We start from the raw sequence: 20,601 nt of genomic DNA on the forward strand, positions 1-20,601 counted from the left end.
AAGAAGTGCAAAGTCCAGGAGCTGGCCAAGGGCAAGGACACCATGGGCAACCTGCCACGGGACCCCACGCTCAAGGACATCATCGACCAGTTGAGCTGCACCATACACGTGCTCAAGGACTGGCTGGAGAACCTGGAGGTAGGCGGGAGAGGGGGAGGGAGGTGCATGGAGCTGCTTGAGGTGCTGCAGCCACCCACTTGCACTTAGGACAAACCAATCCCGTGCACCGGTACAGGCTGGAGACTGCAGAAAAGGGCCTGTAGGTTACAGTAAGCTGAATATGAGCCAACAGTGTGCCCTTGTTACCAAGAAGGCTAATGGCATACTGGGCTGCACTGGTAGGTGTGTTGGCAGGAGGGCAAAGGAAGTGATTATTTCCCTCTATTCAGCACTGGTGAGGCCACATCTGGAGTACTGGGTTCAGTTTTGGACCCCCCACTACAGAAAAAAAGGATGTGGACAAATTGGAGAGAGTCCAGTGGTGGGCACATATAAGGAGAGACTGAGGGAACTGGGCTTAATCCCCTCACCCCTCAGTCCCAAGCACAGCCCGAGCCAGCCCCCACCAGAAAGAGCCCGGTGCAGTCTGTGCCCCAGCCCGCAGTGGCAGCCACCCCACCCTGCATTGATCGGGGGAACATGCACCCTATGCCCTCTTCGGCTGCGTACAGCAGCAGGAGCTGCCCTGCCCCTCATTACCCCGGATGAGCTGCGGCTCCATCCCATACCCTGCCCTGCCCCATCGGGGCAGTGCCTGCCCCAGCTGCAGCCCTGCTCTGTCCATCACTGCAGGGGCCTTGATCTGCCCCCCGACAGCCCTTCCCTCCCCCCTCCCTTCCACTATAACAGACTTACCAGCTGCACATAGCTCTCTAGGCTGCCAGGTATGCACAGGACATTATCAGCTGCACTATTGGCCACATCAGGCCGATCTTTGATACAGTCAATTTTCTTTATATTGGTGTTGATCCGATATCGGACGAATGTATTTGTGCGCCTCTAGTTGCTAGATCTTACATGGTGCTCCTCACCCCAGTTTCTAATGCCCTGATCATCAGAGGTACTTGGGCACCCAAGTCCTATTGATAACAGTGGGAGTTACAAACTTAAAACAAGAGGTAAGTATTTAAGGGCATGTGTACACTGAAGTAGCAGCGTGCTTGGCTGGGATGCCCCTAGCCCACTCTGCTCTGCTTACCTGTACCTACTGACATGCTCCAAACCTAGAGGTATTCACCATGACTGTATCCAATTATTCTCCCTAGGGAGAACTTGGATTGAAAGCAATGGGAATACTGTTGCGGAGCTTTGGCAGGACCAGCTGTTCAGCTGAAATTCCTAGCCTCTTGCAAACCAGATACATTTGCTCTTTCCCTTCTTAACATTTCAAATATGCAGCTATCTGTACCAATTCAAAGAGCAAATACTATGCACAGTATGCATCTGCTAGGCTATATAAGCAAACCCCATCACACTGGAGGATAGATCGTGTATAAGATAAAAAGGACATAAATGTGTACGCCTCTACTTCCTACCATAATAAACTTTCTGCTGCATACAATGTCATTTCTATTTTAAGGTATAAATAGCTAGCCAGTTTTAGCACAAAAAAGGGAATATGACTTAAAAAGCTTGTGAACTGTAGTGTTCAGTGGTGGTTTTTGTGTCTGATCCTGTGCTTTGGAAGTTAATGGGAGTTTTAGCATTAATTTTAAATGGGAGCAGGACTGGATCATGGCATGCAACACTGTGCCTTGATACAGCTATTTGAAAATCAAATTAAATGTTGGATGATACATTCAGATAAAATCTGGCTGTTTCAGTATTGGATAAGCATTCATTGGAGATACTATTAGAATGTAATATTCACATAGTAGGGAAGCATTTAATAATGTATTGCATTTGAGACACTCCTTTGATTGCTTGAATCATATTTTATGTGTCATTTCCCACAAAAATGTGAATTTTTAAATATTTAAAAAAAAACAGTTTTCGCAGAGCTGCATGCCACTTTAAGAGGGAACGGGGTGTTCATTTATCCTAACTGGATTTGATGGAAGGTATTTTGCTGTTACAAAAAAACCAGACTGCAGTTGAGAAAGGAGGGAGCAGAAATCAGTAGGAGGGAACTGATGAGAGAAACAGTGGTCTGGGGGAATGGATGGAGCAGGCAAGGTGAGCTGGGAACAAGAGGATTGATTCTAGAGAGGTTGTGATAGAAGGAGCTCAGCAGGGACCGAAGTTTTGCAGGTGAAGAGGTCCAGGGGTAGAGCACCCTAGGGAAGCCCTTGGAAGCTGAGGGAAGGGCAGCAGGAGAAGTGTCTCAAAGATGAGGAGAGGTGACTCAGGAACATGGGCAAAGCCCTTGAAAACATCTTGGCAACTCTCAAGTGGATGGTGTGGAGTGACGTCTTGGGACTGTACCTCTACCTGTCTTATTTTGAGGCGTCTGATGATGATTGCCTTGGGGCTACTCAGTTGTTCCTGGAAGCCCAGTTTGAATTGGACTCTGAGAGGAACAGTGTTGTCTCCCTGGCTCAGGAGCCCCAGTCTGACTTATGGGGGAAAGTTGGGGAATATAGTTGTCTTTGGAGACTGTCAGGGAAACATGACTGTACTGCTGCAGAAGGAAGGCTGTGAGGGGGTGAGCCTTATTACCAGATCATTGCCTCCTATTCAGCTGCACAGGAGATGCTTAGTTGGCTGACTCAGAAATGATTCAACTTGATCTCACTAAATCATGAAAGAATTAAACATGACCTGTATCACTAGGATGTCATTATGAAGCGCCGTCCTTTCACATCACAGAATTAGTATCATAAGCAGGATTATTATTTTTTATTTTGTTACTGGAGTCCACTCAGTACATGCAATTTGATATCCTCATACATTCACTTATTTTACTGCAGTTCTTTCCCAAAATAAACATGTATTTGCTAGCTCTGAAGTACAAATGACAAATGTATATATACTGGTATTAGAGGTAACAAGATTAGTAGCTCTTGCATAGCACTGCTTAAAAAGCAGGGATAAATTAAGTGTGGAGCGGGTCTAATGCACTGCAGCGGCGGAGAGTGCTGTATCCTTGTGGAGGTGATAATATAAAACCACCTGAAATGGCAGAAGAACGTCCTGCTCTGGGAACACGGGACTGGGAGCGACCTCCTGGGCCACAGACCTGTGCCCTGACAGGGCAGGGAGCCATGTGCCTGATCTGTCGCAAGCTGCCTTCTCAAAACCACCGGCATTTTGGCTCCTTCCTTTTCCAACCTCACGTTGCCACGTTAAACCAGACAAAGCTGTTTTAGGGTGCGCTGAGCCTGGCACCCCTCGGGACGAAAGAAGCCCTGGACTGGGCTCCTGGTCGCCAGCTCAGCGGGAGCGGGTGGGTTCGGTTCCCCAGGTTCTGCCCGTCCAAGCTCCCCGTCCCGGCTCCAGCTCGAAGTCATCTTTCGTGAAGACGGATGAGCAGGGCCGGGCGCGGGCGGTGCTGCGGGGCCACTTCACCGCCTTGCGGGCGACCACCTAGACTGGACGCGTTCTTCTAGAGCCGCCTGGGTGTCCGCACGCCGCCGCCCGCATGGCTCGTCCTGGCCTGGGCCGGCGAGGTGACAACGCTGCCCTCCGCCTCTCGACCCCCGCCTGAGGCAGCTGACTGCGGATTCGCCACCCCGCGTGGGGGCGGGCGCGGCAGGTTGTGGAGGGTGTCGGCGCTGACCGGGCAGGGGACGGGTGAGGACGAGGCGCGCAGGGGTGGAAATCCTCCACCTCAAGGCGCCCCTCAGGACCCTGTGACGTGCCGCGACGTGCGTGACGTCCACCCCCGGCGCGGCCGCCCACGTGCTGCTGCGAAGCCTTCGCGCGCCCGGCCCCGCCCCCCTTTCCCGCCTCGCCCACGACCCGAGCGGCCAATGGGAAACGCCCCCCGCGCGGGCGCCTGGCGCCGTCAGCGGGCGCCGCAGCCAATCCGCGCGCGCCGGCCGCCGCGCCCCCCTCCCCGCCGGCCCTGCCTTTAAGAGCACGCGGCCGGGCCGGGCGCCGGAGTCGGGGTGGCGCGGCGCGGGCGCGGGTGCGGGCGCCGCCGGGATGCTGCCCCTGCTGGCCGGGCTCGTGCTGTCCGCCGCGGGCTGGGGCCGGGGCTGGGGCCGGGACGGCGGCCCGGGCAGCCGCTTCGTGTGCACGTCGCTGCCGGCGGACGCGGGCTGCCCGTTCCCGCCCGGGCCCGGGCTCGGGCCGGGCGCGCTGGCGGCGGCCGAGGAGGAGCTGAAGGCCACGGTGCTGCAGCTGCGGGAGACCGTCGTGCAGCAGAAGGAGACGATCGGCAGCCAGCGCGACGCCATCCGCGAGCTGACGGCCAAGCTGAGCCGCTGCGAGAGCGGCCCCGACGGCTGGCGCAAGGGGCTGGCCAAGGGCAAGGACACCATGGGCGACCTGCCCCGCGACCCCGCGCACATCATCGACCAGCTGAGCCGCACCATGCAGGCGCTCAAGGACCGGCTCGAGAGCCTGGAGGTAGGCGGGCGGGCCGCGGGGCTGCCCGAGGCGCTGCCGCCGCCGCGCCCCGAGCCCCCCGGCGGGGCGGATGGCCGGGGGAGCCGCGCCCCCTCCTCCCCAGCCCCGCCCCCCGCCCCGCCCCCTCGGGCCACAAGCGAGTCGTCCTGCCGCTCCCAAAGGTGACGAGATGCTTTAGGTCCAGCGGGGCGGCTGGTGGAGCCAAGCCGAGGGGGAGACGGGCGCCAAGCCGGCCGCGAGCGAGAGCCCGCGGGAGCCTTTGCTTTCCAGCTGCTCCGGCCCAGGCTCCCCCTGGGTCGCCCTTGTTTCTGTCCGGCGGGACCTTGCCGCACAGCGAGGCTGGGTCCCGGCTCCGGCCGTGGGAGAGGGCGCCCGTGTCCCCCGCGCGCCGCGCTCCTGTTTGTGACGATTCCCAAAAGAGCTTTAAAAGATGTATTGCAAGTTTCTATCCACTTATCTCCTCCTGACTGGTCTCAGAAGAGGACGGTTTCTTTTCCCGTTCACTGCTTGTATTCTTTTTAGAAGTGCCGCTGTCATTTGAGGCATCCCCTGAGGGCGCTGGGTCCTTGTAGGAAAGGAAACAACCCAGCCAAAAAGACTGCAGATAGGACTGTTACGCCCAGCCTTGAGTATTTAGTGTTCTGGCATATGCAGCAATTTGGGATACAGCTTCTCTTTTCACAAGTTAAGAAAGAGATTCACTGTGAATTATTTCAACAGATCAGCATTAAGCAAATATCTGGTGGCTTGTTTCTAACCGGTTACAATATCCAGCAATTTTATACATGATTGCTTTGTCTGCTTTAAAAATAGATCAGCCTTTTCTGGAATTATTTAGACTCTTTACATTTATTTGCTCTGCTAACGTGCCAGATTTTTGCCTTAACTGATTTAATCAGTGGTTTGAAAATGTGCAACATGTACTGTATGGATTAACTGTATGGATGCTCAGTGAAACAAGAGAAGCCTTTAAGTCTTGAGACTAGCTTTGTTAGTCTGAGGAAGGCTTTGAACAAATCACATGTTAAAAACCAATGTCTCTTACACTGGCAAGAGAATTAAGTACGGTTGCTTTTGTCCTTTGTGGTCATGAGCATATCCACGTGTCACAACTTCTTCTGTTTTTTAAAAAGTAGCATGACATTTCTTTTTTTTTTATTTTCCCTGAAGCACCAACTCCGAGCCAATGTGTCATACGCAGCCCTGCCTCACGAGCTTCGAGAGATGCTTCAGAGGAGGCTCGGAGATCTAGAGCGCCAGCTTTTAAGCAAAGTGGCCGAACTTGAAGATGAGAAATTCCTACTTCATAATGAGACTTCAGCCCATCGGCAGAAGACGGAGACCGCCTTGAATGCATTGCTAGAAAGAGTTTCTGAATTAGAGAAAGGTAACTTGGGAAGAGAATTTAAATCTTTGCTGCTGTTTTGATCTCTGCCCCCTGCCCCCCGTTCTACTGCAATAGTGTATAATTGTGCATCTTGAGAGAAGGAGAGTGGTCTGGGCTTCAGCTGCCTGTGATAATAGGTCTCGCAGGCTTCCTGCTTAACACATTACTTTGCCTTGGACTATTCATCTTTAACCAGAGGAACTATGCTAGGGGCATGGAAGATTAATATCCCCAGGTCTGATGGGTGCTAAGAAGTAGAGTTGAGACTGGCCATGTAACTGTTTCATAGATTTTCATAGACATCAGGGCTGGAAGGGACCTCGGGAGATCATCGAGTCCAGCCCCCTGCCCAAAGGGCAAGAAGTCAGCTGGGGTCATAGGATCCCAAAGGTATCCTATGGTATCCATAGGTATCCCAAAGGTTTAGGTAGGGGAGAAAAGACATGACAGTTAAGTGCTCTTAACACCTTGTTATTTTTACTGGAGATTATATGAGCTAATGTAGGTAGTAAACAAAATTACCTTTTGAGTGTGGGCTGCTGCATGTAGCTTCACCACCTAGATCTGCAGCCCTTTATTGTGCTTTACACACTATTTTGGGGGATGTATCACTGAGGGGACTAGCAACTTGCATTTCATAATTGGTGAATATTGCATTTGAGATTCAACAGACCTTGGAGCTTGTGCCCTATCTCAAATGTGCAACCTTTGGATTTTATAGTGGATTACACATGGTGCCACTGGGGGGACACTCTTAATCCTGATCATTTAATCAGATACTTAGATTAATCATTACTGAGAAACTGCATGCCTGAATAGAATCAATTTATTCAAATTACAAATGCACATGGAAATGAATTACCAGATGAAACTGCCTGCATGCGTGATATCCCTATAGAGAGGATTGCAGAGAATTAAGATTGACTGTTAAATAATATTTATAAGAATACTAGGTTTGGACATGACTTGACAAACTGAATAGGTTGTTTACTTGAAAGCAAATTTAATGGGTGGGTTTTCAAAATGGTGCAAACATGCCCACCTCATGAATTTTAAAGTACAGCCTAGTGGATTCATTTGTACTAAGCGCATCATTTTCACCTAGGAAAAGGAAAAAAACTGCCTTCTAATCACCTGCTCACTTAACATTTTTTCACTGCCTGAACTGCAGTGAGAATTTCTGGTGGTTCACAATAAGCTTGGAACAATGATATTCTTTGAATTTAACAATTTTTCTTTTTTAGTATTTTATTAATGAAGAGCACACCTAGAAAAGTGCCTTAAATTGCAAGCCCACTGTCTGTAATATTGGACTTGCAGTCATGTATCCCCATAAGACATGAGTCATGTCACTAGGTTTTTCAAAAAGAGTACAATAATCAGAGCATATAATCTTCTGCCTGGTTAGAGACGGCCAAGTGAGCTTCCCAAGCGCTACTCTTGCAAAGGAAGTATTGTCTTTGGGGCCAGGAATGGGAGCCCTGGCTGTCTGTTGCATCCCTCTTTCTGTGACCACGTAGATGTTCTGCACTGTGCTTTGGTTTCAGAGTGGGAGATAGTACTTGTAATGTCTAATGCTTGGAGGTGGGTGTAAGGCTCTTTGCTGGAGAAGCGTTATGACACCCTCTGATAAAAGTAGCATTGGTATTGTGCCTGTTTTATTTCAACTGCTGCTCCATTTGTAATCTCTTTCTGGGCAATAACCTCAATCTTGCTGTGTGGCTTTCTCACTGGAAAGGGAAAAAAGCAATCTCTTGTGCAGTGTGCTGTGAGACTGTGGAAGAGATCTGTGGCAGGCCTTTGAGATGTATACAGTGTGTTGTAAAGAAAAAAACAATGCATGGAGATGTGACAGCAGATTGTGGGTGTGGTAAGAGGTCCTGAAGTGTATAATCTTCAGGATGCCCGATCTTGCATGTCAGTTGTTCTCTTTCCAACAATGCGTGTGGGCGATCCAGTAAGAGGGAGGATTGTCTTGTGACCCATACGCTTGCCTGGACCTCTGCCATAGACTTACTTTGTTTCCTTGCTATCTTGTTTGCTATCTCTGCATCTCTATTCTCCAGCTATAAATTGGGATGATAATATTCCTCTTCGTGGCTTGTCTAGTTAGACTACAAACCCTGTGGGGCAAGGACTGGCTTTTGCCATGTGCATGAGCATTGCCTAACTGCAAAGGGATTCATTTGCCAAATGAGGAGAGCAAGGCCAAAGCATAAGAAATACTTTTTCTCTTTGTATACTGCTTTCCTTCCTCAAACTTATGCACTGTTCTGCCCGTGTTAAAACTTTTATGGCAGCCTTTTTTGAACTGCTCCGATGCATCCATCCTTTGAAGAAACTAGGTGATATTTGGCAGGGGGTGGTCTTTGGTGGGGTTTGTGACTGCTGCCATTGCTGTGAATATGTACCTTAATTTTGTCAAGATTTGAGCCTTAGAAAAATTACAGCTTGCACCTGTTCAGTAGTGACTCCTTCAATTTTAGCTCTTAAGTTTCTGAAATTACTTTATCCCCTTGCAGTTCCTAGCCTAGGCAGCACTATACCTGCTGTACTGCATAGAGCACCCACATATGCTCCAGCCTAGGGCAAATGCTGGACAGGCCAGATAATGGCTCCTCAAGGTCTGGTGAGACTTGCCCCTGGAGCTGAGATCTCCCTGCTCTTGTCAGCTAGGTTTCTTAAACTACCCTCTCGCCTTCTTGAATGCAGAGGAGGGAAAGAAAGAAATTCGTTAGGACAAAGGAGTCTGAGACTGGGACTAAAGGGAGTGAAAGGAAAATCTAATTAGGACTGTCAGGGTAAAGAGATGGGAGTGGAAGCTCAGAGGCCTTGGAGAAAGGAATAGGTTGGGCAAGAAGACTGGGATCTGGTTGTGGGGAGGAGGAGACTAGGACTTGAATACTTAGGTTGGGGGGAAGGCTAGGTTTTGGTGGTTGGGCAGAGAAGCTAGGACTGGGGTAAGAAATCAAAGTCATGGAGAAGGCCTGGGTGGATGAGGAGAACAGGACTGAGACAAGGAGTCATGGATGGGGAAGAGACCGGGCAGGGCAGGAAGGTCAAGCTTGCAGAGGGCATGAGATTAAGACTCTGTGCTCACCAGACTCCACACACACAGCCTCCTCTAAAGCCTCCTGAGCCTCACCATTCCTGGTTGTCTACGTGAGACTCGCTGGCAGGATGTGGGTCTCTGCCCTTTCCAGCGCTGGCCCACATTGAGCACCAACCTACGACTGCTCTCCTACTAGCTCTAATCCCACTGGCCTGCGCAGTTGACGTAAATGTTCCAGCAAAGCTGATAAACCGCATGAGGTGTCCATGTGGTGCTGAGCAGTGGCATTTCTTTGCTCAGGCTTTTGCACACTCGCAACTCTCTCTTCCTCCTTCCCTCTTTGAAAACGCAATATTAAAAGAACATTAATAATGTTTTCAAAGTCAGGCTCTCACTAGTTAAGAAATGCCAGAACTAGGTGTCTGTGCAATATTACTTCAGCCTCCATTATACATAAATGGTACCATATGGTTTTTTAATTACATAATCACACATTATTCTGGGCCCTCCCCTCTCTCCTCCCCCCTCCCTCCCCCCCGGGCCCTGCCTCATCAGGATAGGTCTGATATAGGAATTAATCAAGGTTGCTTAAAGGACACCCCAGGACTTTTCCCTCATTTGCTGTAGAAGTGGAAGGTGTCTAAAGAATGAGACGGGATCACAGAAACAGAAAGGATGATCTTTTGTGTCAGGCTACGCTAGAGAATCGTATTCTGCACCTGTGCCGATAGTCACACAACCTAACCTGGACTTCGTTACAGGTGGCATAAGTGCGTGTTCATTGCTGGGTGTACCAGCTTGAGATCCTAGCCTCTGATATATAGAAGTTGTAGATATACACAGCAGCAGTCAAAATTAATAGGAGTTGTATTTTGAGCATAAAACGTGATGCTAAGTACTACAGCTTCCTGAAAATGTTTTGATTGGAGCAGGTTTATTGAACAAGCTGGTTGCATCACCATCATCATTTTGTGGGAATGTGTTGAGTCTTATTTTGGACCAAACTTCCTGGAAAAAGTAAAAAATGCTTGCTTTTCATTTCAATTTTACATTTTTGTTTTAAACCATATTAAATATAACGTTTGAAACATTCATACTGATAATATCAAGACAATGGAAAAAGGACTTTTGAATTGTTTTTGTTCACTTGTGCCCACCTCTGCCCCCCCCCCCCCTGAAAACTTTGGAACTTCATCTTTTCTCTTTTGGAGTTGCTTTACTTCTTTCTATCAATTTTTCCACTATGTGGAAATCAGTTTTACTAATCTCTGTGAAAACGGTCTAGTTATTTCAAAATGGACATTCAGAATTAGTGGCTACTTCTCATTTTCATCCCCATGCTTCATCTTCTCACCTGTAAAGGAAACAAATCTGCCTCGTGTGTACTGTGAAGATGAACTAATGTTTGTGAAGCATTTGGATACCACAGTAATGAGCACCAGAGAAAGGTCCCCGAGGGGGGGGGAAAAATAATTCTGTCTTCAGAACAGCCTTTAGAGTAGTGTGCACTTAAGAAGCCCTGGGCTCTGCACTGAACAGTGAAGAGAAAAAAAATATTGAATAGTTTCTCATTAATTGAACACCATCCATTTTTTGCACTGAATGAGGCTACGTGTATTTTACAGAAAAAAAGCACGGGATCATGTAATTAGTTTGTATCCATCTGCCTATACATAGGAAATGGCAAAATTAAGGTTTTCAAATTTTGGGGTTTGACATTGGCCTCTGCTACATGTGACATAAGTTATGCAATTAACTGGTTAATCATGCAATAAATTTAGACTGGCCACATGTGCAAAGACTGGCTGACCAAAGTACAAAGTAATTATCACACAATTGACTGGTTAATCAGGCAATAAATTTAGACCAGCTACACATACAAAGTAATTATCACATGATTAAAAATGACTATCTAGCTATAAAAAGAGCCAACCCGTTATAAATGTAGTGCTTGAAAATGCGTAACAACTCTGTAGCTGGTTTCTATCCAGCTTGAATTTGAACATGTAGCGGGGCCCTTTACATCATCAGTTTGCAGTTTTGTGCATTCATTCTTTACATTGGGCAAACCTAGAAAATGATTATCATTATTTACAGAATTTAAGATTTTTCTCACTGTCTGAATCTGAAATTATCACCCATATAAACGCTTTTCTTTTCTCAATGTACCTCTAGGTAACAGTGCATTTAAATCACCCGATGAATTCAAAGTCTCCCTTCCCCTTCGTACAAATTATTTATATGGGAAGATCAAGAAGACTCTGCCGGAGCTGTATGCCCTCACGGTGTGCTTGTGGCTGAGGTCAAGTGCTTCCCCTGGGATTGGAACACCTTTCTCCTATGCTGTCCCTGGGCAGGCGAATGAAATAGTGCTGATAGAGTGGGGGAACAACCCAATCGAATTGCTAATTAACGACAAGGTGAGAACGAACTCCTTTCTAGAATATGCAGCTGAAGTAAAAGGCAATATTGGTGGTCTTGTGAGGCCCAGTTCTGCCCTGTTCATCTCTAATAATTTTGCTGTTAACTTGAAAGGGAGCAGGATCATGATGTAAAGTCTCTAAGAAAGGGAAAGCAAAAATAAGCCAAAAAACCTGCTCTGGCACTTTTTTGTAGAAGGGTTTTGAAGAAGTAGGTGACGTATAGATTTCTACTTGAGAACAGCAGTGTGGAGTAGCTATATATGCATTCACCTTTTGCTTGCACACTGAAATTGCAAACTGATTTTAAATTTATTGGGTTTGTTTGCTCTCGGTTGGACCAGTGTGAAGTAATTTCTTTGAAGACCTGCTGATGCAAAACCCATAAGCAGGATCAAACAAATTCCTACCAAGTTAATAGGAGTTAAGTACATCACAGCGATGGCCAAACTGACTTGTGAGTTGCATGCAGTTCTTTGGTAGTTTAAATGTGGCTTCGGTGGGCAGCCGTTTAGTGATAACATTATTATTTGAACCGGGTGTGTAGATCATTGGCTTTGGGGCATAGTGTGTCTTGAAGACTGTGTCCTGCAGCTTTTGCTGGGTCAAGATTTTGGTTTGAAGCTGTAAGTTTGCCACCCTCGCTAAACCAGACTGAATCTATTCTCTGATTTAGTTTTATGCCAAAGAAAGATTTTCATGTCTAAATCTTAAATGAAGAGAAAATAGTAACAAAGAACATGCTGAACTTTCCTGGCTGCTGCCTTTGTCTACGCAGTGTTTCACTGAACACCTGTTGAGGCGTTTGGCGTGCTGCAACATGAGACCTGTGAAAAGAGCAGAAATGTCGAAACCCAACATGTAAAAATAACACTTAAAATAGGAAACCAAAAACATGCCCCCAAAGCCTTTATGTTAAGTATTCTTTGCATCCTTCTTTTTACCCAGTTGGGATTATGGTCAGATGAAAATTGCCTAAGCCTCAGGCAATCTTTTGGCCAAAAATCTGGATTTTTGGCCAAATAAGTGGGGGGGGAAATCTGGCTGAAGTAAATTCATCATAACGTGGCATGCCCTGTACCTTGTTTTCCTTAGTCTGATAGTCTCGTAAACACCTAATCCCTGGGAGTGTAGTACTAGGGTTGCTAGGAGACCTACAGTGCAATTCATTTGGTTCCCAATCTTGCAGAAGTTCTGAAAATATTCATAAAATGTCATGTTAAAGGTGTGCATGGGTTTTTTTGTATGTTTTGTTGGGGGGGGAGTTGAATCTTTGAACTTGCTTATCTTAAACTGTAAAAATTTCTTTCATTTGTTGGCACTTCACAGCCTGCTGTGTTAACTGCTCGCGTGAGGTTAGACGCTTTGCAGTGTGGAGCACCAAGGGATATGTCCGTGCTAAGGGATATGATCCAAAGTCTGATTCTTCCATTGGCTTCAGTGGGTTTTGGAGCATGTTCCTAAAGGAACCAAATCCTGCTTCCCTTTGAGGCCCATGGTAAAGCTCCCATGGACTTCTGCGGGCATAGGAGGATTTCCTCTGCAAATCAAATGCAGCTGTGTCTTCTACAAAATCAAATGCAGATGTTTTCTACAAAAAAGCACAGGCCAGCTCCAGGACTGATAATGGACAAGCATAACATGAACGTTGGGTGGAAGGACAGGGCAACGTACTGAGGGTTTTAAACAACAACAGAGAAGCTACAGATTAATATCCAGTATCAGCGAGAGTGATAATTGTCTAGATTCCAGTACCTTTCATGTAGTTTTTATGCCAGACACCCGTTGTCGTCTTCCCCACAACTTCCCTCCCCTTAGCCTGTTGCATATTCCTCCACCCATCCTTTTTTGAGAATATTCTCTCCTTTGAAGCCACTGAGACTAAAGCTGGGATAATTAGGGATGATTTTTTTTGTTACCGTTTTGGTAGAAATGAATGCTTGTCTTGCATGGGGTTGAAAAACTGTGAGGGCATTACAATAGAAATGAAACCTTGGCCCATGGGAGAAATGTCCACACGAGTAGCCAGACCCAGGTCTTTGGCATTCATTGCTGTTGTCTACATACAGGTAGCTCAACTCCCTCTGTTCATTAGTGATGGAAAATGGCATCATATCTGTGTTACGTGGACGACAAGAGATGGAATGTGGGAGGCTTTTCAGGATGGAGAGAAGCTTGGCACTGGGGAAAATTTAGCCCCTTGGCACCCAATTAAACCAGGAGGTGTTCTGATCCTGGGTCAGGAGCAGGTAAGTGACCTGGTTCTTTGCTGGGGTAAAGATGGCTGAATTCCTCTCCCTCTCTCAAAGGACAACAGTTAAAGAAAGCTAAAGTTCCCAAATACAAACTGAATTTGGAAGGTGTAGGAAAAGAATTTGTTTGTAAAACAGAATATCCCATTTTTGCACGTGCAGTAGCTGAGAAATGCTCTGCAAGCAATATCCTATTTTCTTGCCTACAACATGCACACCTTTCAACCCAAAAATCAGCTGCTGGAAATTGGGGTGTGTATAAGTGCGGAAATTTGATAAGCGAACTTCTGCAGTGTAAGCCTCTGAAGAGGTAGGAGGAGCAAAAGTAACGCTGTACATGCTCCACGGGGCATGCTGGGCTCTCTTGCTGCTGCTTTTGGGTTACTTACTGCCACTCGCCAGTATGTTCAAGGAAAGATTTTTTTTCATTCTGCCTTTCAGAACCAAGGTGCTTAGCTTATCTGGGGACATATCGCAAGTGAGAAAATGCAGTATATTTGGTATTTAACACGCTATGCTTCTCTTGCACTAATATTCATTATACGGTAATTAAGAACTCTTTTGTTCTCCATCTTACCTTGATGCATGAAGCACTAGTTTGTTACCTTTTGCCCTTGGTCTGACTAATACATTGAATCCAGTCCTTTTGAAATTAGATAGTTATTAGCTAGATGGTCATTAAAATTTAAGGGAAAGGCCTGGATCAACTGAGCCAGTTTGGAATATAGCTGAGTATGGTGGTAGACAGCGGTTTGAGCAGGTCAGGTGTAGCTGAAGTGGCAACAGCTATCATCTTGAGGCCAAACTAAATATTCTCCTTTCAAGGGAAGGAGTAAATGCAGGATGCCCCTTTCTTTTCCTGTGACTATTTCTTTTATAACGACCAAGGGAGTACCAAACACGGAGGGGATGTGATGGAGAGGCCTGTTGGTATAACTAGTCCTATATTGGAGGCGAACCCCTGGAGGCTGTAGAACACGTGGCATATCTTCAAAGAGGCAGTATAGGCCACTCTTTTTACAAAGGAAAAAAAAAGGTGCTCCATTCGTACTCTTATTAGTTACATGAGCCACTCAGTTGGAAAACAGGCACAAAATGAGTTACGTAGCCAACTCCTTTATTGCAAATGTTGCTGTTTGTTTGACTAGTAGTAGTGGCCTTTACAGACTATTCATAAGGCGAGGAAAATGTGTACAATCATTTGTAAGCTTCCTAGCAAAATAATGAGTAAACCAAGTGACTTCTGTCAGCCTACAAATGGGAAAAGTGAATCAGTCAATGAAGTTTAATTAAAGTGCAAAGACCATGCACTTTCCCAATTAGATTTTTCTTTTCTTTTCAGTATTTGTAATTCAGGAAGAAAATTCTCAAGACATGGCATTATTGGCTATATGTAAAAAATGCAAGCTGAATTTACACTGCAGTATGCCTGGTTCAAAACTGGATTAGGCAGTGGGAAACAAATTTGGTCCTGGTTGCTGTTTCTAGTAGATGCTTATCCATGCCATAAACCTATTACAGCTGTGTACCAGAGAGCTTAGAGCTCCTGTTACCTTTAGTGAGAAACTGCAGCAGATGGAGCCCAGGCAGCTGAGCAGGGGTTGGCTGCAGGCAGACAGGCAGGCTGTTCATCAGGCTCAATGAGAGCTGTGGGTGGCTGGGAAGGAGGCAGGGCTTGGGGAGCACCTAAGCTTGGGGCCAGAGCTAGGGTGGGCAATCAGGCCAGGTAGACTGCAGAGGGAAGAGCTCCTGAGAAGAAAGGCTGACAGGCAGGCTACCCTAGGGGAATGCAAGTAGGATACTGCTGGTTTGCAGGGGAATAGGGCTTGGGGTAGGGTGGAGTTTGGTACAGCCGGGGAACTGAGGCTTTATGTGCAGATCCAGTATGGAGTCTGTGTTGTAGCCGGAGGACTTATGCTTTTGTTATGGTTCACACTGGTGCATTGGGTTGGGGCCATCGGGGGTAGAGCAGGTCCCAGTAGTGCCCAAGTGGGGTGGAGACAGCGCCACGGGGGACTGGTGCCCGAGAAGGACAGACACCAGGGCCAAAAGCTCAGAGCCGAAGCAGGCAAGACAAAGGCTGGAACCAAGAAGCCAGGTCCGGTACGGTGGGCCTGGGCTAGAGTGCCCAGTGAGAAGAAAGGGGCAGAGAATGTGAAGACCAAATCCCCAGCAAGGGAGAGTGATTGAATAGCAACATTTGCGAGGCATGGGAGATTGGAGGCCAGAAATAGTCCGTAAGGCAAGAGGAGCCCTGGAGGCATGCACAGACAAGGAGGGCCCGCAAAATGCAAGTGCAGGCCTGGGACCAGCGGGATCTAAGAGGGAGCTGCTGATGGATTAGGGTTTGCTCTAGGACCCTTGGGCAGCCTCCCTTTTCACATTCTTATAATTCCAACAAAGGGATGGCAGGAGAGGGAGGGTACCCTGGGGCCAAAGGAGAGGAGGAGCCATGTGGTCACCAGGGGGCATCATGGCTGTCCCTGGGGCCCAGCACTTACTACAGTTTGGTAAATTCAGCAAATGTGATAGACTCTTTGTGGTAGGTGCTCCAGTTCGGTGTGAAAGGACTGCTCAAGCTCTGCTTTGATACTTTCATGCTGCCTGCTCATAATGCTTGGCTGTAACTGGTCCTATCAGTTTTTTTTTTTTTATATGACATGCTTGTGTGGTGCAGCTTTGTCCCTTTATTCTGCCTGGACCATGCAAAAATGTTTGAGAGTGCAACTGCATCCAAGCTAACAGAGTTACCCGTTTGGTACAAGCACCCAAGGCTCCTGCATGCAAAGCCAAGAGTCCCGGGTTCAAATCCCTGCAAATGGGTGGTGTGGGTGTTTATTATATTTACTTAAAGTCTTCTGGATTGAGCTCTTCAAAGCAGCCCATGGCTTCCTGGCACCACATACTTGCTGCAACGCCCTCCAGATTCACAGGAAATGAGTTTAAATTAAAGTTGACAGGGAGAAAAGTATAGTGTTGCTTGCAGCACTTTACCTGCTCGGTATTGTGCTCGCGAGTCAGCAGAAGTTGGGGCCAGTGCTCTAAATGTACACAGCTCTTGGCAGAGTCCATAACGTTTGGTCCTGTGCAAGAACTGAAACTGAGTTCTAGGTGAGCTAATTTTTCTAAAGGCTGGCCTATGTGTGCCCAGCTTCAATAGGTGAACATGCACAGATACCTGACATACAGGGAGGCCATTTGCTATGGGAAGGGGTATTTTCTGTTGCTCGCTTTGTGTTGTTACCACTCCAGCTCTGTGCTAGCTGTCTGTTTGACAGAGAAGTATTTGGTGAAATCTGAAATTCATAGTCATTTTCCCTTCTGGGATGAGTAGGTTTTTATTCCCGTTGCATTTTCTCACTGCCTCGTAGCTTGACTGGTGTCTTTAAGTGTAAAGGAGAAAATGACATGACCTGTTCAACTAATCCCAATTTTTGTATGCATAAAGGATACAGTTGGAGGAAGATTTGATGCGACTCAGGCCTTCGTTGGGGAGATGAGCCAGTTCAATATATGGGACAGGGTCTTAAAAGCAGAAGACATCGTGAATATTGCAAACTGCTCTACCAACATGCCTGGCAACATCATACCTTGGGTTGATAACAACGTTGATGTGTTTGGAGGTGCAACTAAGTGGCCTGTGGAGACGTGTGAAGAGCGGCTGCTAGATTTATAGCTGCAATCATTATTATTATTTTTTTTTTTTATTTTTTTTTTCCATTCAAGTGCCCCGCTTTATTAGGACAATATTCTGAGACATCTGAAGCACTTCCTCTCCTCTCCCCAAGTTGTCCTCTCAAAAGAATTTCCTTTTTGAAAAAACAAACCCTGAGCAAACTGCCTGGGCACAGATAAAGCTGGTGGTTGCTGGCATGGGTCCTGAGGATGAAAGAATGCACCTGGGGCTTGAGCAGCATTTGCCACCTTGGGCCATGATCCAAAGATGCCCATTGACTTCAACAGGCTTTGGATCAGGCCCTTGCTCGGTACATTGACCCTTCTGGGAGGAAAATCTTGTATGAATGTTGTCTACATCCACTGGAAGAATTGCCCCTTTGCCATGAAGCACAAACATTTTAATAATCTTAATGTAAACTTTGTAATGAATCTTTCCTCCCTGAACGTCTGCAACACTTTTATAGCCATTTGAAAGAAATGAAGTGATCAGTACACCATGGAGACCATGTCTTTAAAAACAAACAAACAAACAAAAAACAACCCCACAGATAGTGGCTGTTCTGTTGCTATGGGCATTTCAAGGGCATCCTTTAACAGCTCAGAGATTAAAAGCCCCGTCTTGTGGTGAGACATAACATAAAGGAGGCACCTATGGGAGGATGCAAATGCTATCCCACTCCCAGTTTAGAAAGCGCTAAATCCTCAGCTGAAGTAAATCAGAAAAGTTCATTTGAAATCAATGGAGAAACATCAGTTTACGCCAGCTGAGGGGCTGACTCCATGACTGCTTTTTTATTTTATTTTTTCCGTAGGCAGGATCCCAGCATTGATGGTTGAGTGACTCTACTTGTTTTCCCTGTCAGCTGATAAGCGTGTTGACTTTGTGGTTACTTGACTTGTAAACTTCTTTTCTCTCCTGTCCACCATTCTAGTCCGTGTATTTTCTTTCTAGCTATACAAACTGTTACTAAGTGAATTTTGGTTTTGTTTTGCTTTGAAAGGCCTTTATGAGCAAGTGCCAAAGTTCAGTTTCTGCTTGCCGAGAATCACTATACATATAATTTTTTCAAACATAAGTCTCTCTGACAACCACTTCTCTGTGTTATGATGGTCCTGTGTATTATGACAAATGTGTTTTGGTTTTTTCAATTCTTGTTAGTTGTCAGAACTTCTGTAAGCATTGGGCTGACTTAAAAGTATTTTTATTACTGTTTTCTTTCAGTACTTTGCAAGGAAAGATGTTGTTTTCTTGGCCTTGGTGACTGTCCGGTTTGTGGTTTGCAGACGGCAACATTGTACCAGAAAAGAGTTAATACTTTTGTTATTCTAAAGAAAAAGGGGAAATTTATAAAGCTATATATCATTTTATTTTTCATATGTTTTGAATCGTAAGGATCTTCTATAGTGACAGTTCCATTTGTAGCATAAAGTTGCATATTTACATTATGTAGTATGATGTTCTTAAAAATTCTTACAATGAAATTTTAATTAAAAATGCACTGTAAAATCGCCTCTCTTTTTCCTTTGATACTTGTGTGAAAAACTGACCGCTTAACAGTGTTCTGGTTTTGATCCCTCTCTTTTAAGCCAGTGGTTCTCAACTGTGCAGCTGCTGCAGCCACCAGGTGAAGTTGCTTTCCATGCTTCATGCACAGCCAGATGCATGTAAAGCAAGCAGCACCCCCTGGTCCATCAGCCCTTTCCGTCTGCTTTCCATCGCCCTCCAACTCCTCCTGGAAATAGAGGTGTGTGGGGCATGTAGAACTGTTCGGGTGCACACCTCTGTTTCTGGGAGGAACACGGGGGTGGGTCAGGAAGAGTTGCACCAGGACCAGGTGCTCCTGCCTCCTTTAGACTTATCTGGTATGTGCAGGAGGTGGGGCAGGACCCTGGTTGACGAGCATGGAGGTAAACAAATGTTATGGAGGGGTGCCCTGAATCTAAACAGGTTGAGACCCACTGCTCTGTGCTTACATAAGCGCTGCCCTGTGAAGGCCTGGTCTGCTGCCATTGTATTTATTCAACCCAAAAGGCCTGTCTAAGAGCCAGGATCCTGCAGTGGCTTAACGTGTTCTTAACTACACGCAGAGTGGTGGGATCCCCTGCGGAGCAGTGTGCGAGTGGTCTCTGATACGTGGGCCTGAGCAGCGGGAACTCCATCACGGTGGGATTGGGAGCCAAGGCAGTGTTTAGCTAACATGGATTAAGTAAACCTGTCACACTTCCTTCTGCCCTTCCTTCTCAGTGATGGCAAGTGACAGAATAAGGAGCGATTGGGCTTGAGTTGCAGCAAGGGAAATTTAGGTTGGATATTAGGAAAAACTGTCACTAGGAGGGTTGTAAAGCACTGGAACAGGTCACCCAGGGAGGCTGTGGAATCTCCATGTTTGGAGGTTTTTAAGACCCAGCTAAGAAAAACCTTGGCTGGGATGATATAGTTGGGGATGGTCCTGCTTTGAACTGGCAGTTGGATTCGATGGCCTTCTGAGGTCCCTTCCAACCCTCACTACCTATGACTTTATACCCCAACCCTCATCCAGGCCTGCTGTCCCCCACCACAGCTGGGGAGCGGGAGAGCCTAGAGCCAGAGGTAAGGGACTAGGGCAAGGGTGGGCAAAGTCTGGCCCACAGGTCGAGCCGGTCAGCAGTGGACTTCATTTCCAGGCAGCCCCTGCCCACATGGCTGGGGCTGGTTTTCATAGTGACCCCAGCTGCAGCTGCTTTATGATAGTACAAGGCTGGGGTTGCCATGGAGACTAGCCCCAGCTGCACTGGCAGGGCAGGGGGCTGCTTCTGAGCCCCTGGGATCTTGCAGGGGCAGTTTGGTCTGGGGCAGGGCAGAGCCGCGATCTGCAGCGTGCACGCTCGGGGGTAGGGGCATGCAGGCAGTAGGTCACGGCTGTGCCCTAGCCTCGGACCAAGCTGATCCTGCTGCAAGATCCCAGCAGCTGCAGAGTAGCCCCCTGTTGTGTGCTCTGCTAGTGTGGCTGGGGCTGGTCTCCATGGCAACCCCAGCCTTGCCACAGCACAGCTGCAGCTGGGGTCTCCATGGAGACCAGCCCCAGCCATGCAGGTAGGGGCTGCTGGGAAATGGAGTCTGGTTGCTAGCTGGATCTACCATTTTGCCCACCCCTGAACTAGGTGGAAGAAAAACAGGAAATATTTTCCAGGCTATTGGGCATCAGAGCAGCTTGCTTGTGGTTGTATCCCCTCTGGTGGGGTGGGAGCAGCTGGCTGGTGCAGGGGAAGCCAGTGGCAGCACACCAGTTTGAGCTCCTGGAGGGATTCCTGTGCTTGTAT

The 20,601-nt window shown here is 47.3% G+C and overlaps 1 protein-coding gene across 1 annotated transcript; it reads left to right on the forward strand.

Moving 5' to 3' along the window:
• The first annotated feature begins 3,900 nt into the window (after positions 1-3,900).
• On the forward strand, positions 3,901-18,810 carry NPTX2 (neuronal pentraxin 2). The gene is made up of 5 exons (XM_090024239.1): positions 3,901-4,512; positions 5,683-5,899; positions 11,127-11,371; positions 13,441-13,620; positions 17,072-18,810. Exons 1-5 carry the CDS (start codon positions 4,087-4,089, stop codon positions 17,297-17,299), a joined length of 1,296 nt encoding a protein of 431 aa, XP_089880365.1. The 5' UTR covers positions 3,901-4,086; the 3' UTR covers positions 17,300-18,810.
• Positions 18,811-20,601: the final 1,791 nt, after the last annotated feature.

Source organism: Crocodylus siamensis, chromosome 12 (assembly GCF_052110815.1).
Source record: "Crocodylus siamensis isolate JL-2025a chromosome 12, ASM5211081v1, whole genome shotgun sequence".
In the NCBI taxonomy this organism is placed as follows: Eukaryota; Metazoa; Chordata; order Crocodylia; family Crocodylidae; genus Crocodylus; species Crocodylus siamensis.

Bases quoted from the DNA above. Each gene is read 5' to 3' on its own strand.
- NPTX2 (XM_090024239.1), top strand. From the start codon at position 4,087: ATGCTGCCCCTGCTGGCCGGGCTCGTGCTGTCCGCCGCGGGCTGGGGC. The intron at 4,513-5,682 runs GTAGGCGGGCGG...TTTTCCCTGAAG, and splicing joins ACCGGCTCGAGAGCCTGGAG to CACCAACTCCGAGCCAATGT. The intron at 5,900-11,126 runs GTAACTTGGGAA...ATGTACCTCTAG, and splicing joins AGTTTCTGAATTAGAGAAAG to GTAACAGTGCATTTAAATCA.